This window comes from Mytilus edulis, chromosome 7 (genome assembly GCF_963676685.1).
Source record: "Mytilus edulis chromosome 7, xbMytEdul2.2, whole genome shotgun sequence".
Taxonomy (NCBI): domain Eukaryota; kingdom Metazoa; phylum Mollusca; class Bivalvia; order Mytilida; family Mytilidae; genus Mytilus; species Mytilus edulis.
The window spans coordinates 66,309,884-66,331,661 of record NC_092350.1 but is presented as its reverse complement, the minus strand read 5'-3'; the positions used below and the strand labels follow the sequence as shown (position 1 = coordinate 66,331,661).

Below are 21,778 nucleotides of genomic sequence, written 5' to 3'. Positions count from 1 at the left end.
TTCCGTTAGTGGTATTGAACATTCTGGTAAAAATTTATAGAGATCCATCCATTCACTAAAACTAGTCAATGTCTGGAAACTAAATGCATCTTTGGACGCAGATGACGACATGATAGCATTATACGACCCAAAATAAAAAAAAATGGTCGTATAAAAACAAGACTGCATACACTGACATGTCTAGCATGCTTTACTGACCATTTATTTCAGGTTGAAAGTCCTAAAGATAACGGTTAAACTACAAGTATCACATGAACTTAATATTTTTAAATATCCAGGACAATAAGTTCGTCAGAAAAAATCCTGCCAGAGACATGTGCACTTTTCCATACACCCAGCTTAGTTGATCTGTTGCTTGAATTTGGAAACTGAAAAAGGGACCCAATTGAGGCCAAGGTCAGATTTTACCTGCCACACAATGAAAAACGGACCTAAATACACAACAATTGACCAATGACTTCATGATGTCAAGGGCAATTTATACCTGCTGGGCAATCTTGTTCCTCCAACAATCATTCCATACACCAAATTTAGTTCTCATTGCTTATAGTATTTACTTATAGTACTTGAAAATCGTACTAAAGCACAAAAACTTTACATCGACCTATGAAACATAAAATGAGGTAAAGTTAAGATGAAAGCTGCAAGATGTCCCTATTACATGTACAACCATTCCATATACCAAATTGCTTTTGGTATTTGAGAAAGACGTAATCATGCAACTTTAACCTTGATCACTGATCCATGAAATGAGGTCAAGGTCTTAAACTCTGTCTGAAGGACACGTATACACAGTAAGGAACCAATATACCAAATATATTTAACCAATTACTAAAAGCAAGTGAGAAATTCACATGACAAAAAAACTTAAAATTAATTTTCAAGCAGTAGCTAAACCATGAAAATGGAGTCAAAGACAAAGGACAATTGGTTGACAGACACTTTGCAACATAAAGTATCTGCATACAAGATATGAAACATCCAGGTCTTCTACCTTCTGAATATAAAGCTTTATTCAAATAATTAAGGCCGTTGCTTTCTTAAATTCTGGTGGCAAATATGTCATACATATTGAAGAGTAATTTCAAATTTGCAGTTTTACAAGAGTCTTCTGATATTCTTAGTTACATGATTCTTTTTTTTTGTAATCTTTCATTCAAATCATAATGCTGTTCTTTTAAATCAGAGAAGAATGAATTAACTCCTGTGCCAACCTCTCATTAAAGCGGTTAGCTAGCAAATGCATTTCATGCATTTATCATGACATTTTTGAAAAGAAAAGCATATTCTGGAATATCATGTGCAAAGAAATAATAATTAAGTCAGTATGATGTTGGAATGTTTTTTCTTCTTCTTATAACTGTAATTGCATCGTGCTATCACTACTTATTATCAAAATAAACATAGCTCAGATCTATCATAATAACATGTTCAATTGATACTAAGTTTAATAAATGTACACCATATTTAAAAATACCATTGAAATAAATTGTTTGTATTCAGTTCTACAAGTGTGGTTGTGCTTATGGTAAGATTGAACAAATTTGTGTAGTTCTATTTGTCTCCATAAACTCTCAAATAATCAAATTAAATTACTCTTTCTAAATATAAATTATTTTGAGCAGAAAATTACTGAAAATTGAGGGTCATCAGTGTAATTTAGTTACACATATTGTACTTCTACATTTACAAAGTACTTTCAATAGTGTTTTTAAATGCAATGTATATTTCAACCACACATAATATGTAATTTTGCATTAAAATTCACAATTTGAAACATAATCTTTTGTTGCTATCATCTTTGCAAAATTAGCAAAAAATATCTTTTCAAACATTTTTCCAACTTCTAATGTTCTCTCAATATAGCACAATTCTTCAACAGTGATAAGTGAATGAAATGTTCTACGAAATAAACTCATTGCTAACATATATGAATTGGAATTTATTGATTGATTTGATGATCTTGAGAGATTTCTACCTCCATACTAAATGATTATCTCTTTTTATCTTGGCTCTCTTTTATAAGCAATATACACATAAAACAAAATAAAAATATTCACATATAAAATTTTCCCTGAGAAAATAAAACCTCTTAAAATGAAATATGTATACACATGTACAATACAATATACCTAAAGTCTGCAGAAATGGTATTGTATCAATATTATATTTCTGAAAATTTAAGCAATGCAGATTTATGATATATTGCAGGAGTTTTAACCAATACACAGATTACTAAAAAAGATAAAAACACTTTTGCATGAAAAACAAGAATGTGTCCATAGTACACGGATGCCCCACTCGCACTATAATTTTCCATGTTCAGTGGACCGTGGAATTGGGGTCAAAACTTTAATTTGGAATTAAAATTAGAAAGATCATATCATAGGGAACATGTGTACTAAGTTTCAAGTAGTTGTGACTCTAACTTCATCAAAAACTACCTTGACCAAAAACTTTAACCTGAACTTCGCACTTTCATTTTCTATGTTCAGTTGACAATGAAATTGGGGTCAAAACTATAATTTGGCATTAATATTAGAAAGATCATATCATGGGGAATATGTGTACTAAGTTTCAAGTGGATTGGACTTCAACTTCATCAAAAACTACCTTGACCAAAAACTTTAACCTCAAGTCGGAGGAACGAACGAACAGAAGAACGACAAACGGAGGCACAGACCAGAAAACATAATGCCCCTCTACTATCGTAGGTGGGGCATAAAAAACCCAACTATATGTGGTATAAAGTACTCACAAACAGTATTTCAAACTTGTTTGTCCCTTCATTAGAAATATTTTCAGAATACAATTTGGTGTGAGATTCTAACTACTAAAATAATTCAACTATGAAAAACTAATCAGTGCTGGACTTTTGGTAGCCACTATAAACTTGGTGCATGTAATGAATATGAAATTTTAATTCAAAAAGCCCTATCTGTCAAAATCAAAAGATGTAGTTACAATCTACAGATCAATCCAGGAACTGACTTGATATGCTCTGGCTTTGCAGTCATAAACATTTAGAATATGCTTATTGTACTTAAATTCAACCAATAAAATAACTGGATTTGGTGTTTTGAGCACACATAGCACCATTTCAACAGAATAATCTTTTCTGTTTTCATATGAACACATTATATACTCTGACATTTACACATAAAAATTTTAAAGACATTGATGTTAACTGTAAATTCAGAAATTATTGCAATGTATGCGACAGGCCAGGGTTATAATTGCAATAATTAAAACTTGCATTTTCAAATTTTTTATATGAATAATTCGAACAGGATTTTTCTCAAAATCGCAAACATTTTAATTGCATTTTAGTCTAAAATGACAAAATTGCAATTATAAATGCACACAATAATTTCTGAATTTACAGTATTATATACATAGATAAAATAACTGGCTTCTTTGTTTTATCATGCATGATCCTGTCACATAAATGATTTTTTTCTCATACCATATCACAGGGGTTCAATTTAGTGTGGGTCTGAGGTCAGGGATCTGTCCTTTTTGCATTGGGAGATGACTTTTCATTTTTAAATTACATAAGATGAAGACCTACCATTCTACAAGAAAATTGGTTTCTTTTAGCATGTTTAGAGGTCTCTTCTCTGAAAATTTTGATAACCTGGTCCTTTCATTATTAAATGCAAATTTGAACCTCTATGAAATAACTCTTTATAAATGGTATAATAACAGTGAATGTGTAACTGCTTTGATAATAAAACAAGAATGTGTCCAAAGTACACGGATGCCCCACTCGCACTATCATTTTACATGTTCAATGGACTGTGAAAATGGGTAAAAAATATAATTAGGCATTAAAATTAGAAAGATCATATCATAGGGAACATTTGTACTAAGTTTCAAGTTGATTGGACTTCAACTTCATCAAAAACTACCTTGACCAAAAACTTTAACCTGAAGCGGGACAGACGGTCGCACAGACCAGAAAACATAATGCCCTTCTACTATCGTAGGTGGGGCATAAAAATCTACTTATACAATGTTTTTATAACTTATATTTCAAAATGGTTTTGATAAACAAACACAAATGGAACAATGTTTGAAAATATGAAATGAAAACAACATTCTATTTTACAAAACCAAGTAACATGAAAACCTCAATATTAGTGAACTGTCCATTTTCATAATGAAATATTCACTCAAGAAAATATAGCTTCTTGAACTCAAAGGTATATAAAATAACACTGTAAGTAATAATTAAGATATAACCTATCTCTATAACTTTAAAGTTAATTCTACTTCTTCTAATTTCTGACAGGGGAGGTAATTCAACTTGTTGAACAAACTGGTTTACTATCAATGTTATCCTACCAGAGGAATAAAAGTATTATTGTGCAAAATCTTTAACATAAGAAATTTGAGGAGAAACTGGCATGCATTTACCTATAGGGATCATAGATTTATTCTGATGATTAAGCTCTGAGCATTCACAGAGGATGTTCAGAGCTTTTTAAGCAGGCTCTTCTCAGCAGTTTATGTGACAATAATTATCATGATCCATTAAGATGTCAATCGAATCTAAAACCACTTCTATAAAAAGGAAAGTAATCACTAATTGTGATAATCATTGTCACATAAACAGCTGAGAAGAGTCTATGTAAATAGCTCCAAGCATGCTTGGAGCTTCCACATGTGAAAATATCTATGATCCCTTATTATAATTATCACCCTGAAGTATAATCCCTTATACCATAAAAAGTACACAGAACAGTAAGATTACAAGTATTCTTTGTTTCAAGTCTCATTTCACCAAAAAGAACTGCTACTTTTAGATTACACATTATATTTAAATAGCTGGTTCCTATTTTAGAAAATGTTTGAAGCAGTAAACCAGTTTGTTGAACAAGTTGACTTATTTTTCCTGTTAAAAAAATCATAACTTTAGAATCATCTTCAGTAATATGCATTATGTATTAAACAGATTGTAGAACTTGTAAAATATAACTTGTGTATATGAAAAATAACAGTTAACCCGTGTAATTTAACAAGCTTTCATCATTATTTAAATACATGTAACTTTCCACTGGAGTTAGCTCCAACCATAACGTCCTGGTTACGTCCAAGTACAGTTAATGAACATACAGATCCAAGGTATTCTTCGTCTTTCATTGCTAACACCTTTCTGCCATTAACACCATATACATCAATCTACAAAATATATATTAATTTAAAATGAAATTCACTGAATCAAAATTTGTATAATTCGTCATGTGTTTGTAGATAACTTTCCATTTATCATAAAAAAAAAAGACATTGTGGTTTTATGATTGAATTACAGTAATTATGCTATATATAATGTCATCTGATTAAGTTTTGTTCTTGTTAATTGTTAGGTGCATCAAAACCCTTCTGTTTGAGTCTGTCTTGGTTTTCTTGCTGCAGAGGTACTTAAAACGGAGACATGTAACAAATACTATTATTATTGGTATCAGTATCAGATTCGACCCCAACTTTAAATTTGTAATATTATTTATGTGGAAAACAAAAGGGCATGGCAGGCTGTCATTTTTAAGAACACCATTGTCCTTCTAAGGTGTAGATACAGTTGAATTCTTGAATTCTTCATTTTGACATCATGCTGGCTTGCACATTGAACCATATTATCTTAGTAGTGTAAATGAAGAAAAAACTTTACAGTATTTTCCAAATGATACTCAACATTGTTGTAATGTAGGTTCTCTATGTTTCCTTTCTGTGAATAATGCTGCAGACTAAACAATTTTTTTTTATTTTCTACCTGTCTTGGTCTTGACATGCTGCCCACAGTAAACAGGTCTTCTCTTGTAGGGTGCCAATTAGCTCTAAAACCTGTCAGCCATCTGCCTGTATGATTATCATGTCTGCAATGTAACATTAAGGATTCTTAAACATTTACAGTCTAATACACTCCTGTTCTTTTTTAAATTTCCTTGTTATACAAGGTCTATACTGGGTTTTTTTCCTCTCTATCTTAAATTATGTCATTACAAATTGATGATTCAAATTAAGCATACCGTATTTATTCTAATAAACGCCCCGGGGGCGAAGAGTCCAGACAATTTCCGAAAGGGGGGCGTCAATTAGAGAAACAAATTTCGTACCTTACTTCATTGACCTTTACCTGAATTTTGTTGAAACAGACTATAGTAACATACACATGTTTCTTATTGTCTCCATAATCTATAAATAGCGTTTATCAGGAATGTGACCTCATCAAATAATTTGTTTAAATTTTCGAATGAACAAGTGTGCACATCAATGGAACATAATTTCAACAGCGTACTGTGTAACTGACAGATCTATTTTTGGAACTTGTTCACACTGTGTTGGATTATCAGAGTGGATTAAAACATGGGCATTATTGATTTTCCGTTTCATGTTTCTGAGTGACCGGGTCGATGTCTTAGCAATATTGTAATGGATAAGTTTCAATTTTATTTTTTTAACTACAAAATGGGGGCGTTTATTAGAAGTCAAAAGTTCTGAATGCACGCTTTCCGTTCGGGGGGCGTTAATTAGAAGGGGGGCTTTAAATAGAATAAATACGGTAATTCTTTAAAAGGAGGAAAATATAACATCATGTGCCTGAAACTTTTTAAATCACACAAAATCTTACACCAAAGAATATTTGTAAGTCGAACATCATGTACAGTATATCTCTTAAATCAAATTTAATGGAAAAAGTTGTTTGGTTTATAAACCTTTTGTATATCTAAAGACAACACATCCAAGTATAACAAACTTACACAATGCTGTGTTCTTTTTTACAACTAGAGAGATTTTCACTGTTAAATATTCTGAAATGTACAAAAATAGTTCTGATTAATTGTTAATGCCATAAAAAAATTCAAACTATTGACCTTCATTTGAGAATGTAAAATGATAATAGATTATAATTTAACACGAAAAAAAAATATCACCCAACAACAATTTATAAATGGAGTAGAACCCTCATCTAGACTTAGTAGACAACGATTTATTTATGGAGTTGAGTTTTAACAGACTTCAACATTCAAATTCTAGAATTGCAATTCGTTAAACCCCAGGTTGTGGAGCAGAACCGAGTTAATAGAAGACAGACAGAACTAAGAAACCGGTTGTTAATTAAGAAATTTCCAAAACATGAAGTACTGCGCACTATTTTATTGTTTTTTGGTTTTAATAAGACCTACATATCTCAACTTTTACAAGGAAAAAATGTAGTCAGTTGGGTTCCAAATCATGAGGCCTAAGGGGTTCTCATTGGGGGGTTCTGATCCCGGATCCCCCTTACTGTTTTGTCAGATTCCGGTATCCCGCTTACACTATGTACGTAAGCAATTCTCATTTTTTTTGTCATTTCACGGGTCCCACTAGACCTCATTTCCTGTTTTCACGACACAATATTTTGACTTTCACGCGTCACGCTTACAAAAAATTGGCAATCCCGCGACACACTTAGACCCCAATGAGACCCACGCCTAAGGATCCCTGGGAACCAATAAGAACAATGATAACAATAAGATCAATAATACTGATATAGTTTGGTACTAGTATTTACATACCTTATTCTGTCATCAAGAGATGTTGATAGAATGTACTTTCCTGTCACTGGTGAGAAGTACGCACTGTTTATTGATTTATCATGACTTAATTCATCTAAAGATTGGCTTTTTCCTTTCTCTTTCAGCTTCCTCAAATCCCATATACAAACAGTGCTAAAAATATACCATGAAATTTGCAGTTTAACAACAATATACAATACATTTGTACCTTTGTGTTTGACTTAATTAAGAAAATAAAAAGTTTTCCCATGGTTTCTTTTTGTTTTTTTAAATATATTTGAAATCATAGACCAAAAAGCTGTTTGGGTTCTATGATAAACATGATAAATGTTCTATTCATCTACCAGCAAAATAGGTTTTTATCAAACTACTTAGTGAAGGGGTAAAGGTAGGAATAACTAACAAATTGCATATAAAACTAGCACAGTTATAATGTAGATTTAATTATTTGTTGCCTGATAAAGGACAACATTTATTTTTTGTACATAAATAAGGCCATAAGTTTTCTCGTTCGAATACTTTTACATTGTCATTTTTCTGGGCCTTTTATAGCCGACTATGCGGTACGGCCTTTGCTCATTGTTGAAGGCTGTTCAATTACCTTTAGTTGTTAATTTTTGTGCCATTTTGGTCTCTTGTGGAGAGTTGTCTCATTGGCAATCATACCACATCTTCTTTTTTCATATTTAAGTAATTTTCACCCATAATTTTTAAGTATACTTACGTGTCTGTACTACTGGTACAAAATATGTTATCCTGGACAGGATGTACGCTGACAGAACGTAGAGATTTCTGGTGTAATTGGTACAAGTTTTCTGCAGTACTTCTAAAATGATAAAATAATTCAGAGTGAAAAAATTTCTATTTTATATGTAGTATAATAAAAGTTACTTTACACAGCTAGTAACCAATTATTTATTCCCAACAAGGAAAAACATGCAGAGTGTATTATAAACTCAGAGGAGTCCATATGCATGGAACATAAATGAAAAATAATGTGAAGATTGTTTTAAATTTGAAAACTGAAATCTCAAATTAAGAAAATAGTGTGAATTGAATTATTTCCCTTTGTAAAGTGGTAGGTAGAAAAGACTGATTCAAACATCTCCTGCATCTTGTGTTATTTTCAATACAATAATTTTCTTGAGTCAGAGAAGTACATGTATGGTACAACATGCACACCAATTTGTAAAAAGAAAATCAGAGAATATCATTCTATAATAATAATATTGTTTAACATATACATTAAATAGGATCTAACAAATTTCTAAATCACATTTTTTGAAATATTTCTATTGATTTAAGGTGGTACCTAACACTACAGGGAGATAACTCTGTAAAATCATCAGATTGTTTTAAAGACGTTGTGTTGTTAAGGGAATATTAAGCTTTTCAATGATCAAAATAAGTGTTTGCCAAACTGTTATATAACCAGTGTAATTTTTCTGATTAAACGGTTGGTTCAATTTTTTAAAATTTTTATATTTTTATCAAAGGGTCAAAGTAAATATTTTGTCAAGATTTGAAGAAAATTAAACGAACCAAATTAATTTTAGTTTAGGTGTTGGGTACCACCTTAAATATGTGGTATGATTTCAATTTCAGACTATCAAGAACCTTTTGTAGACAAAAGAGTGTACTTAGACCTATAATGGTTTACTTTTACAAACTGTGACTTGGATGAAGAGTTGTCTCATTGGCACTCATACCACATCTTATATCAGTGAAAAGAAAGAAATAAACAGAATTTGGTCACAGATTTTTCTCTCATAATATTGTTATTTTTTGAAACAGGGAAGGAGAAACAAATGCTGGAAGAAATACCATTATGTAGAAATATTGTTACATAATTTCAGTACGATTAATCATTTTTATATGTGTATTTACCTAGAAGTCCTGGTGTCTACCAAAGCAATACAACCATCTTGTTGGGCCACTAGTAATGTATCTGCTGTCATAAAGTCAAAACTCTTCAACAGTACCTCATCAGGTGTGGAATAAATCATCGTTCTGAGCCCCTAAATATTTGAACATGTTCATTACAACTCTGTTAAGAAAACATAGATTAATCCAATATATGGACCTGTGTCACACAGTGTAATTGCCTGAGGTTGAATGTATGCTGAAGTATTTATATTGATCATTCTACTTCATTGAAGGCAAGACAACTTTGACATGAATTTTCGATGTACAATTTCTAACTCACAGCACACAGGAAACGGCTGGACAGTGAATGTAAAAATTGCTTACTTGCTACCACTGAACATCATCAAGCTGCAGTTGAACAACAATTTACAAACAGGAAGTGGCTTCATCATGTTCATGGCCAATGTAAACATTTCTTACTCCCTACAACATACGGATGGACTGAGTTATCTTTAGGATAAAAACTTAAGACTGAGCAACACTAACCTCACCAAAATCACTAAAACAATCAGCACCTATCAGAAAATTTTGGTATCAGTCTTGAGTAAAGTCCTATTTAATTTTTAGTGAAAAACCATTCTTTATCAATATATACTAGTTCAGCAAAAAAATTCTCAAAATACTTTGGTGCTATGATATATACATGTGAGAATAAAATGGTATCCGACCAGGCTGTATGGGCTTTGCTCATTGTTGAAGGCTATAAGGTGACCTATAACTGTTAATTTCTGTGCCATTTGGTCTCTTGTGGAGAGTTGTCTCATTAGTAATCATACCACATCTTCTTTTTTCTATATAAGGTGTTTAAAAATAAAATTGTGCAAATTATTAAAAAAACAAGGTTCCATGTATAATAGGCCAGAAAATTACTAGAAATATATAATTTCAAAACATGACAAGATTTTTCCATCTTCTTTTTAAAAAGAACAAACCTCCTGAAAGACCCCTTTCTGTAGATCCCAACATCTTACTGTTCCATCATAACTACAGGAATACAACTGATTTGGTTTATGTAGTGAGAATTTTAGGCAATTGATTGGTCGAGAATGTGGTACATACACAACAACGCCATCTGTCTGGAACTCTCTTCCTGCCGTCTGAAATTACAAAATAAGTTGGATTATAATCAGTTTCAGTAGTTAAATATTCAATAGATACAAGAACCTGAGTTGCTTAATTTCCTTTCTTGCATTTGAGAAGTAACCACACAAGGTTGGATGTTTGGTGTCTGATGTGGTCTCATGAACATGTATTGCCTTAGGATTTGCAAGATTAATTTTGATCCTTTTTGATTCTCTAATGTAGAGTTTTTTGAATTCGTGGTTAACCTGTACCCACAAAACTCTTTTTTTAGCACAAAATGAAAATGGTCAAAATAAGAATGAAACAGATATGATTAGATATATACATCTGATTATGCCTTTGGCTGAATAGCCTCCCTGTGATGTTCAGGTTTTGTTGGTTTTTTAATTATGTGTTGCAAGGTTGCTGCAATCTTGTTCTGCAAGACTGCTAATAACTACTGTAGAGTTGCTATCTCCATGAATTATTGTGGGTTCATTTTTTTTCATTTATTTCAAAGATGTCATATGGGTTTAGGTGAACCACTAAATAAACTCACCATAGATACCAGGACTAAATTTAGTATATACGCCAGACGCGCGTTTCGTCTACAAAAGACTCATTAGTGACGCTCGATTCCAAAAAGGTTAAAAAGGCCAAATAAAGTACGAAGTTGAAGAGCATTGAGAACCAAAATTCCTAAAAGTTTTGCCAAATACAGCTAAAGTAATCTATGCCTGAGGTAGAAAAGCCTTAGTATTACTAAATTTTATAACATTAGACAAAGTTGACAATTTTCTTGAACTTGGATGCAGACTTTTGCAAGACCATAAAATCAAATATCTACGGAAATACAATTTTTCCTAAATCCAAAGTTATTACCATTAAAAATAAATGAATCCACAGTATACCTAATGTTAATCATATGAACTCACCACATCCCAGATTCCTAAGAAACCCCACTTGTCACCTGCTGCTGTTATTAGTTTGGAGTTGGTGGGATGGATGTCAAGTGAGAATACTCTGTTTGGCACAACCTTTGCCACTCTTTCCATGTTTATCTTCAGTTTACTCAAGTTCTTCACATAACTGAAAATAAAATAGCTTTATAAATTCAAATGATATTCACTAAACTTCTATTAAACATATCTTTCCAAAAGACATTCTTTTTTAAATAGCCACTACATATTTATTTGAAGAAGTTTATTTGTTGACTATATATTTATATGGTGTTTTCTTTTTAGAGATCTTTTTTTGTATATTTAATCATGATAATATGTATGACTTACTTTCTTTCTATAATTTTGATATAAAAAAAAACCTTTCACAGATCTTTGTCTAATAATTAAAAATGTTCTGAGCAGCATTCTATAACATGTTTAGCAGTTGATAAGTAATGGTACAATTGTAATATATCCCTGTTCTTACCTATCAAATGATGTTTGGTCCTCTGTTGATTTCTCAATCTTACATTTAAAACAGCCTTTCATTTTAGACAGCAAGTCATCATGTTCTGAATCAGAACTATTAAATCCAAGATATTCTGCCATTTCTAGTGTTCCTGATGGTTTTCTTGGCTGGAAAACAAATTCTTATGAAATTATTTGTTTAATCTACACATGCTAAAAGTCAAAATATTTCTTCCGGTGTTTTTCTTGACAAAACATTGTGCTACTCTAGTCTTTCTTATTTTCATAATACATGTATAATTAAGATGAAAATGTGTTTTCTTTCTAAATATTTGATAGGTAATTAAAAAATATTGAAGTCCATTTTTTTTTATTTTTGCATATTTACTTTTCATTGCCATTGCCTTTTATAAAAGTTTTACATACCCTATCAAAATAATTAATTTTCTCTTCTTTACTTTCTTTCGTTTTCTCTAGTGGCAATATTTTTTTCTTTATGCCATGTCTCCATACTTTGAACTACAAGTCAAGATACACATTTTTTTCACAATTCCCTCTTTACACTAGAGTATCACAGTCATGACAGTGTTTTGTCATTGAAGAAAAACACAGAAATGAATATTTTCTCTGTCAAGCATAGTTTATGAAAGTTAATGAAATTTTAAAAACTGTAACCACAAAGTGAATGTAATGTTAACTAGTGGAAAAACTAAGTCCATTTATAAGTAAAATACGTATAAACAGGATTACTTTTTAGTAATTTACTTCTGGATACTATTTTATGATCATAAACAAGCTTCTGTCCGAGTTTGGATAATTAAGAATAATTTAAGAAAGTTATTAAAATTTCAAAGAGCTCCAACCACAGAGAGAATATTTGTGGCTGCTGCCATGGCTGACGGAATGTAGGATCCCTATGTCTTGTTTTTGCGACAAAAGTTGCAAGCTTGATGACAAGAGTAGTGAACATCCTATAACAGGAGAGCATGAAAAAAATTGTTTTTGAAAATATTTAATTCAAATCATAGATGTTTATAAAAAGAAATGTCTCCCTTCTTCAATCTTTTATTCTGCAATAGTGATTGATTTTATTTTTATTTTTATATGTTTTAACAACCGCTTTTTGGGGCTATCTCATGGCAGCCAGTTTTTATTGATGGATGTAGCCGGAGTGCCCAGAGAAAGCCACAACCTTGGATAGGAAAACTTACAATCTTTGTCAATTAAGATTAGAGTAGAGTGCACTAGCACAAGCGGGATTCGAACTCAAAACCTCAGTTCTGCAGTAGTGTTATACATGTTTATTCATTAAATCACTTAATTAAAGTTTGTCATATGTGAAACAGTGAAAAAGTGACTGATATAATTACATGTTCTTCCACAGGTTCAAATGGTTGTTTAAAAAAATCCTCTGGCAAAGGAGCACCATCTGGATCCATTTTGGCTATTCTTAAACTAGCCCTTCTTGTCTCTGGTGGAGCTTTTGTCCTAAAACAAAAAAATAATCATTACAAATTTAAATTTATCATTGTTATTCTACAGCTAATCAACATTCATAAACAGTAAGGTACTCCACTAAAAAAATTGGTGCAAATTTAGAAAAATTACATAAACATAACTTGCGATCCCATATAGCGTTTTTTTTTTTGAAGTTCCTTCCGTGCAATACATTATAATATGGTACTAAGAATTCTAAAAAAAGAAATTTTGATACTTGAACTTACTTTGATAATTTTCTACACTATGAAATTGCCACCGTTTCAAACATAGCCGACACCCCCATGTGGCGTTCTACACGATGTGTATTAGTTTCGTTTTTTATTTTGATATTACTTTTTTTTTCTCCTATTAGTTCAACAGAAAAAAATACCTTTATAAAAATGCATGTTTCTTTGGAAGGCAGATTGTAAGCTTAAATGATTTGTGACCCCATATTTCTATTTAATTTTTCTATTAAGTATGGGATAAAGTTTATTTATAGAAAAAAATAGCTAATTCCTATATTTAAAAAAAAAATGATTTAGACCCGCGATTAACACAACTTTATTTTTTCATGTTTTGCTGATAATCTAGCTACATGTACCATCTTATCTAAAAATTAAGATAACAATAAATTGCTTCACTGAGCGCAACCTGATACAACCGCAGAGGTCGAATCCTGAACAGTTGGGGCAAATTTGGACACAATAATCAAGCTTGATATACTGTCTGAATTTTTATTGTGATCAAATCATTGACATAATATAGGTTTCTGATCGAAGATCTTACAAAACTATTGTGCAATACTGTGCAAGTGAAGGTTTCTTCTTTCTTCTTGAAACCTTTCAAAAAAAAAATATGAACCTCTTAAAAAAATTGGGGAAAAATACCCTCCCCCCCCTTCTAACTTCTTGAATCCCTCCTTGGAGCAATGACCCCAAACTCAATTCAAGCCTTAGTAGTATGCATGGAACCTTGTAGTACAATTTCAAAGAGATCCATTCACTTAAACACAAGTTATTGTCTGGAAACTAGAAACATGCTTGTTTTTGGCCCTTTTTGGCCCTTATTCCGGCATGTTTGGGGCAATTACCCCCAAACTTAATCCCAGACTTCCCTTTGCGATATGGAACCTTATGGTACAATATCAGACAGATCCATACACTCACACACAAGAAATTGTTCAGAAACTACAAAAATGCTTGTTTTGGCTCTTAATTCCATAACTGTTGGCACCATAACCCCAAAATGAATCCCAACCATTCTTCCTTTGATACTAAACATTTTGGTATGATTGCAGAGCAATCAAAATACTTATACACAAGTTATTATCCTGGAACTAGAAAAATGCTCGTTTTTGGCCCATTTTTGGCCCCTATTTCCTACATGGTTGGGACCATCATCCCTAAAATCATTCCCAACCTACCTTGTGTGGTATTGAACCTTCTTAAAAAAATTTCAGAGATCCATTCACTTAAGTAAAGTTATTGTCTGGAAACCAGATGTGTCTTCGGATGACGACCATACAACGACATCATACCATTATACGATCCTAAATTTTTTTGGCGGTCGTATAACAAGAATCATGAAAAAATAAAATAAAATTTTCATGTACATGATGTATGTAAATTAAATGCTGAGCTATGTTACTGATCATTCATACTACATATCGCCATGTCAGATTAATATAAATTATAAATCATACTTTTCCTTTTTCACTGGCTTAGATTTAAGCTGAGTTGTTTTAGAGGGCTTCAGTGACTGTTTTATATCTGTTTTCATCTACAACAAAAAAAAAGTTAACTATATACATGTATAGAAAATTCATTACACATGTACAGATATCCGGATCCATTAAATGAAGACATTCTAACTGTTAGGAATAGTATGAATAAATATATATTTCATTAGCCATATTATATAATTTGGCTATGTAGCAATCTAACGCACGTTTATTCATCCTGTAAAATAAATGTAACATTTTTGGTGGGGTTCATGTTAATTATTCTTTAGTTTTCTATGTTGTGGCATGTGTACTATTGTTTGTCTGCTTGTCTTTTTCATTTTTAGCCATGGCATTGTCAGTTTATTTTTTTGATTTATGAAGTTGACGTATCTTTCGTCCCTCTTTTGCGTCTGGATTATAAGCAATCAATCAAGTACTATAAACATTGTCTTTAACATGTTTAATGTTTGAAGCATTTCATTTTGCCATTACATAATTTCCATTTTCATAATTTTTATGATAGACAGAATTTTTCGTTTTCAAATTCACAATGTATTATTTAATACCATTGTTGTAAACTATAAAAATGCATGTAGAGATTGCAAATATTATTGATTTGAAATTGAGTGGAGAAACAGGTTTCAGTATACAAATTGAAGCAGACTACATCATCCTATGCCCTAGATTAGATAAATATTATTCTGACTAGTAAATTTAATTTCAATTTTGCAACACTTTGGTTAGAGACATAACATGCATAAAGCCTCAGTCACACCTTAACAGATAGCTCAAACGGATGCTGAAGGGATAACTTTTTCCTTTTTTATGTCCGTTAGACGTCAGTCCATATCTGTTTCATGTCCGTTTAGCGTACGTTTTATCCGTCGACATCCGTTCAACAAATTTTGAGCATGTTCAAAACCTTGACGTCCAAGGGATGAAGTGTCCGTTGAACGTTCGGTAGGCCTCTGTTTAGTTTCCATTTTATATCTGTTACTATTTCTTATACATCGGCTTGAGGTCTGGTAGACAAATTCACCTCGGACTTCTACTGGACGTTTAACAGATATAAAACGGATGTTAAACAAATGTGAAACGGACTTCTACTGGACGTTTAACGAATAAAACAGATGATGAACAGATCTGAAACGGATAAATGCCAATGAAAATTTTGCGACAGAAATGCCAATGCATTTGTTACGCATCCGTTTTTTTGGTCATGATCAGCACATCAACAGACTCTCAACGGATAACAAATTTGTCAACGGACATTTTTTTTCATCCTTTAGGCGTCCATTTGTGCTATCCGGTAAGGTGTGACCACAGCTTAGGGAAAATGTCTGAGTATTGGTCTTTTTGACTTTTGGAAAAGATTTTGGTGCAGACTAGGGAAGTCTACAAGTCATGTATGTTTAGAATATGGGCTGTGTTAGTTTGTATGTACATGACAAAGAAAGAATGTTGGTGGTCGGGATCTCCTCGTATCCTCTCATATCAAAATCATAAATTGATGGAAGTCCAAAAAACATAGATCTTTTATCATCAGATTAATATATCATGCATGTTTATACATTTTATACAGAAAATATTAAGAAATTAGTTTGCTTAGAAAACTGTTTAAGATATACCTCTGTTATACCCAATTTGGCAAAAAAGTCAGCATTATCCTGTAGATTCTTTAATCGAAGTTGTTCATAACTGCTTACTCCCTAAAATCAATATAGAAAATAAAAGTCTATCCTTAAAAAAAGAAAGAACAAAATAAAAGTGATTGCATGTTAAATTTTTTTGTATGAAAACATAATTTACATGTACGTGTTTATGAACTACAATTTTCTTTAAAATTTCCCAAGAGCACGTAGGGATTCAAATAGCAATGCTTCTTAAAAATTATATAAATCATGTAAATTATGAAATTACAACTTCTGAACTGTCATGACTGTACATGTGTTAAATTAATGTTACTGAATGACTTATGTTTCCAAGATACTGATTAACAAATAAAATGTGGAGATATACATTTATTCAGATAAAGACCATCTAAAACAATGCAAATTTGCTATATATATATATATATATATATATAAAGTAAGTTCATAAGTACATATCATGCATACAGTTTATACAATGTATTTGAATATGGTTAATTAATATCAAAGATCCCCTTTCAGTTGTAGATTTAGTCTAACTTACATTATCAATGCCATTTTCACCAGCATGGACAGCTAATGGAGCTGGAATCTCAGAAATATTTTCTTCCTTCACTGAGATTTTCTCTTCTGTTTTCACCTCCAAAATTTTAGTGGTTCTAGGAATAAGTCTCTTTCTATAATCTTTTGGTTCCAGCTTCTTTGGTTTTGTGGCATCTTCTTCTGTCTGCAATGTCAAGTATAGCTATTGTACTACGTGTATATCATGTATATTAAAATATCTTTTATTAGAAAATAAGATACACAACCATTTGACTTCCAATAAGAAATACAACCATTTGACATCATCTACAAGAGATTTGAATGGCCGAATATTTTAATAGCTTTAGCTTGTCAGTCTGCACCATTAGTCACTAGTCTGATTATCCAGACTAGTAAAATTTTATGCCGACTTACTACATGTATTCTATAAATAATAATAAATAAATACATTTTGAAAATGTACATAAATTTCATTTAGAGTCGGCAAAGTAAACAAACAGAGACAACATAAGCTCTAATGAGCTTTTAACCAATATAAAAAAGAAGACATTCTGTGTCATTTGGTCTCTTGTGAAGAGTTGTATCATTGACAATTATACCGCATCTTCTTAGTTAAAGAAAGTATTTGCAAAATTTTGTTTGGACACAGAAGGAAAATGTTGGAATATTGGTCTTTCATTTGACAGGCTGTGCCTTTATATCAGTATTTGTATGCCAGAAATGCTTCTCAAGTGAAATTAAGGAGCTTTTGCTACTTCATAGATCATGTCCATGTACATGAGGCCACAATTAAAAATATTTTGGTTTGCCCAAACCCTACCCAAAGGTTGAGACCGTGGGTAGGTAGGTAGGCATTTTCTTTTTTTTTTTTCAAAAAGAGAAATTGAAGTATCGGGTGTTTATAAGTCTTCATGCCTATCTGATTAAAAAGAAACTTCTTTAAATCAGGACAATAAAAGAATTTGAGTAGGCAGCTTTTTTCTGGGTAGGTAGCGTTTGGGCAAACTAACCTATTCTTTTTTATGGCCTGATGTATCTAAAAAATGTTTGATATCCAATTTCCCAAATCTTTGCTGTTCATTTTATATTTCAAACAACCCTTTCTTATTGTGATGTAACAACAGCATTAGAATTTTAACATTTGAGAAAAGATAAAATAAGCTACGATTCCATTTGAGGTGGGCAAATATTTATTTTGTTTCAAGATGTTTCTTTGTTAATTGTGCATGTTGTGGGAAAACATATACATCTTGAAACAAAATAAATATTTGCCCACCTCAAATGGAATTTCGTAGCTTATTTTATCTTTTCTTTTGGATATTTCTGGATATATTTTACATCAATAAGCACAAAAAAGGTAGGACTTTGTCAATCTGCGCCAAAAACTTTTTCAACTACTAGTCTGAAGACCAATATTCTGACATTTTTCTTAATTGTCCAAACAAAGTTTTGCAAAAACTTACTAGTCCGAATGAAGTTTTAATGGACTAGTATATGTAGCTAACCGTGCAGACTGCTTTGTAACTACGTAAAAATTTCTAACCGGCAATGAAAATTTCATGTCAAAAATTATTAGGTGTCAAAAGTTCCCCCCAAAATTTGCTCTCAAACTCCAGACGTAAAACATGGCTTCAGCGTTATGGCGTCGTAGGAAGGTGTCCCAGAAAAAAAATTAAAATAGCCTTGCCAGACGTCATAATTATTTGGACTAGGTCATGTCATGATAGTAGCAACTTTTGGTTAGACAGTTTTCTAAAATGAATTGGTTGCTAGATTTAGATTATTCCGTTGAAAGATTACCAAGGATCAAACTAATAAACTAGCACTGAAGCAGGTAATGATGGTATTTCAGAAAATTTGCCAACCATAGGCATTAAACATATAAAGAAAACTACTGCAAAATTAATACTAGTACAATCAACAGGTCAGGAATAACCACCAATTGGTGGATTATTCCTCAATTGACGTATAATCCACCAATTGACATATAAAGATATAGACCAATTGGTGTATTTTTTTTTGTTTTTCAAAACAAATTATTTTACCAAAATGGAGCATTGTTTTCTTAAAACCATATTATGGTATGAAAACTTGTCAAACATTCCTAGTTTAGTATAGTGACATAACATATTGAATTTAATCAATAATTGTATTTGTAGTTTCTTCTATTGTTATCTTGTCAATTCTTGATTGGCAAATTTACCTGTAATCACCTGTCAATGTATGTATGTATGTATATATGTACTTCGAGATTCCACCAATTTAGACGCACCCCTTGATTGACTGCAAGGGTACAGCGGATCCATGTACACTCCCTAAGGATTAATGGAGATGTGTCCTTTACAATATTATCCTACCACCAGAACAATCCCCACCCAACACCGCCCCAAGGGAGAGTGTAGGACACAGGGAAGTCTGTTATTATGGTGGAGGAAGCCGAAGTACTCGGAAAGAAACACCGGGCCACTCGGTGGAAACACGACAAACCAGAGAGATATCAGAAGATTGATCTCCAGGTCAAAGTAGGGGACAACTTTGACCAACTGAGGCCCCCAAAGTACCCATTCTAGTTTAAACTCCAGTCTGGGTACCAGAGATGTGTGTGAGAGGGTCAGTGTTCCAGCTAGGCCGTTTTCAGAGGGCGCGGCGCCCGCCCTTTTCCGAGTGGCGCCCTGTGCCCTTTTTACAGTTTCCAGGGCGCCCTGCCTTTTGCATATTAATTTGCGTATTGATATGATACGCTAATTACTAAATTTTACCTGGGGAAAAGATTATGACTTTGTTTACCACCCCAAGCTAATCAATGGTTACAACTGGTGTCATAATCTGTTGTTATAGGTAATCCGTTTATCGGATGGGTCATTAATGATCATCAACATTAATTCGTTCAAATAGAATCGGTCAGTCGGCAATTATCTTTGAAGAAATGTGCATACAACAACTTGGGCACAATTTGCGATGTTTACCGTAGTTTCATGGAAGAAACGTAATGACAGAAAGTTGGAAAACCATTATAAACTCGTTGAAGACATTGTTTTACTTGTTTTCTGTAAAATAAACAGAAAATTCAGACGTATTTGCGATTGACTGCCTTCATTTTTGATACGAAAATAACAAAATCGGCCGCCATATTGTGATCATATTTACATCATATTTACGTACTGTTTATAATCCTCCAAAGAAGGAGCACACCCGAATAAAGAAAGATAACTCAATCTGATTTTTTTCCTAGCATTGAGTAACCCATTTACATATTCTAAAATGTGTCTCCATACTTCTTGCTTAAGAATATATATGTTTAGGTATTTATTTTGAGTTATGGGAAAAGTTAAAGAGGGTCTTAGTAGCAGTGTTGGTAGGGTGCCTTGGTCATCTTTTTCTGTATTCTTTATTTTTGATACTATTTTTCACTGTTGCTTTATATCCTAAAATTGTGAATTTCCTGAGCACAGCTGTTTTGTGCTGTATTGCTATCAAGCACAGCAGGGGTAGAAAGGTGAAACTGGTAAAATGTGGTAGACCATAGAAACAGTATGAAACAGATCTCCTTTCAAAACATACTGCATATAAAGTTCAACTGTGCCAAGCAATGATAAAAAAACTTGTGTGACAAGCTGCTTGACAAGTTTTTCAGCCTTAAAAGTAGAAAGATAGAGTTCTATATGGGCTAAAGATGTTGTTCTTGTATAACCTGTGATTCAACGAATAAACACAAATGTTTGATTAACATCTTTTATTAAAATATGCCCTTTTCATATTATCATATCGCGCGTTAAATGCCCTTTTTCAGGATTGACACCCTGCCCTTTTGAAAACCTAGCTGGAACACTGAGGGTGAAAATCACCCTTCTGATGTACTGATATTTTAAGCACCCAGACTGGACAAATGTTTCAACAAAAGAATTGTTGTACACATGCATTCTCAAGAGATGCAGCAGGCTTTGACAAAACTGAAACTTTCGGAGGACTCAAATTATAAGGGTCATAAAAATTATATGTTGCAAGTTGCAAAATCATGCTCCTTTCTCACACTAGCATTTTATTACAAAAAAATTGCATTATACGTCAATTGGTCTATACCAATATACCTCAATTGGTGGATTATACGTCAATTGAGGTATAATCCACCAATTGGTGGTTATTCCTGACCTGATCAAGGAAAATTTTGTATAGTCTTACTATACAAATCCTTGGTACAATTAAATATGTTATTTTGAGCTCACCTTGCTCCGCTTTGAAATAACGACGGGAGGAGATAATGTTGCAGCTTTTCTTTTCTTCATTGAAAAATTCCTAGAGGTTGGCATGTTGTTGATGTTTTCTCTACAAACCGCGTCAAAAAATTGTTATGAAACAGTTCCCGCCAGTACTTTCGGAATTTATTCGGAACATTATTTCGTCTTCTTCTTTCGTATCAATATCCCC

At 32.4% G+C, this 21,778-nt stretch overlaps 1 protein-coding gene across 1 annotated transcript; it reads right to left on the bottom strand.

Moving 5' to 3' along the window:
- Nucleotides 1–1,328: 1,328 nt before the first annotated feature.
- LOC139482023 (WD repeat-containing protein 76-like) lies at nucleotides 1,329–21,754 on the bottom strand. The gene is made up of 15 exons (XM_071265660.1): nucleotides 21,577–21,754; nucleotides 17,355–17,537; nucleotides 16,790–16,870; nucleotides 15,141–15,217; nucleotides 13,327–13,444; nucleotides 12,383–12,475; nucleotides 11,976–12,124; nucleotides 11,483–11,636; nucleotides 10,418–10,582; nucleotides 9,447–9,577; nucleotides 8,284–8,385; nucleotides 7,560–7,712; nucleotides 6,762–6,812; nucleotides 5,774–5,876; nucleotides 1,329–5,184 (listed from the first exon to the last, which is right to left on the bottom strand). Exons 1-15 carry the CDS (start codon nucleotides 21,658–21,660, stop codon nucleotides 5,035–5,037), a joined length of 1,794 nt encoding a protein of 597 aa, XP_071121761.1. The 5' UTR covers nucleotides 21,661–21,754; the 3' UTR covers nucleotides 1,329–5,034.
- Between the last annotated feature and the right edge of the window lie 24 nt (nucleotides 21,755–21,778).

Excerpts from the sequence above, each read along its gene's own strand:
- LOC139482023 (XM_071265660.1), bottom strand. The coding sequence starts at position 21,660 with ATGCCAACCTCTAGGAATTTTTCAATGAAGAAAAGAAAAGCTGCAACA. Across the intron at positions 17,538-21,576 it reads TTATTTCAAAGCGGAGCAAG|ACAGAAGAAGATGCCACAAA; the intron begins GTGAGCTCAAAA and ends TTGACATTGCAG. Across the intron at positions 11,637-11,975 it reads GACCAAACATCATTTGATAG|TTATGTGAAGAACTTGAGTA; the intron begins GTAAGAACAGGG and ends TTTTATTTTCAG.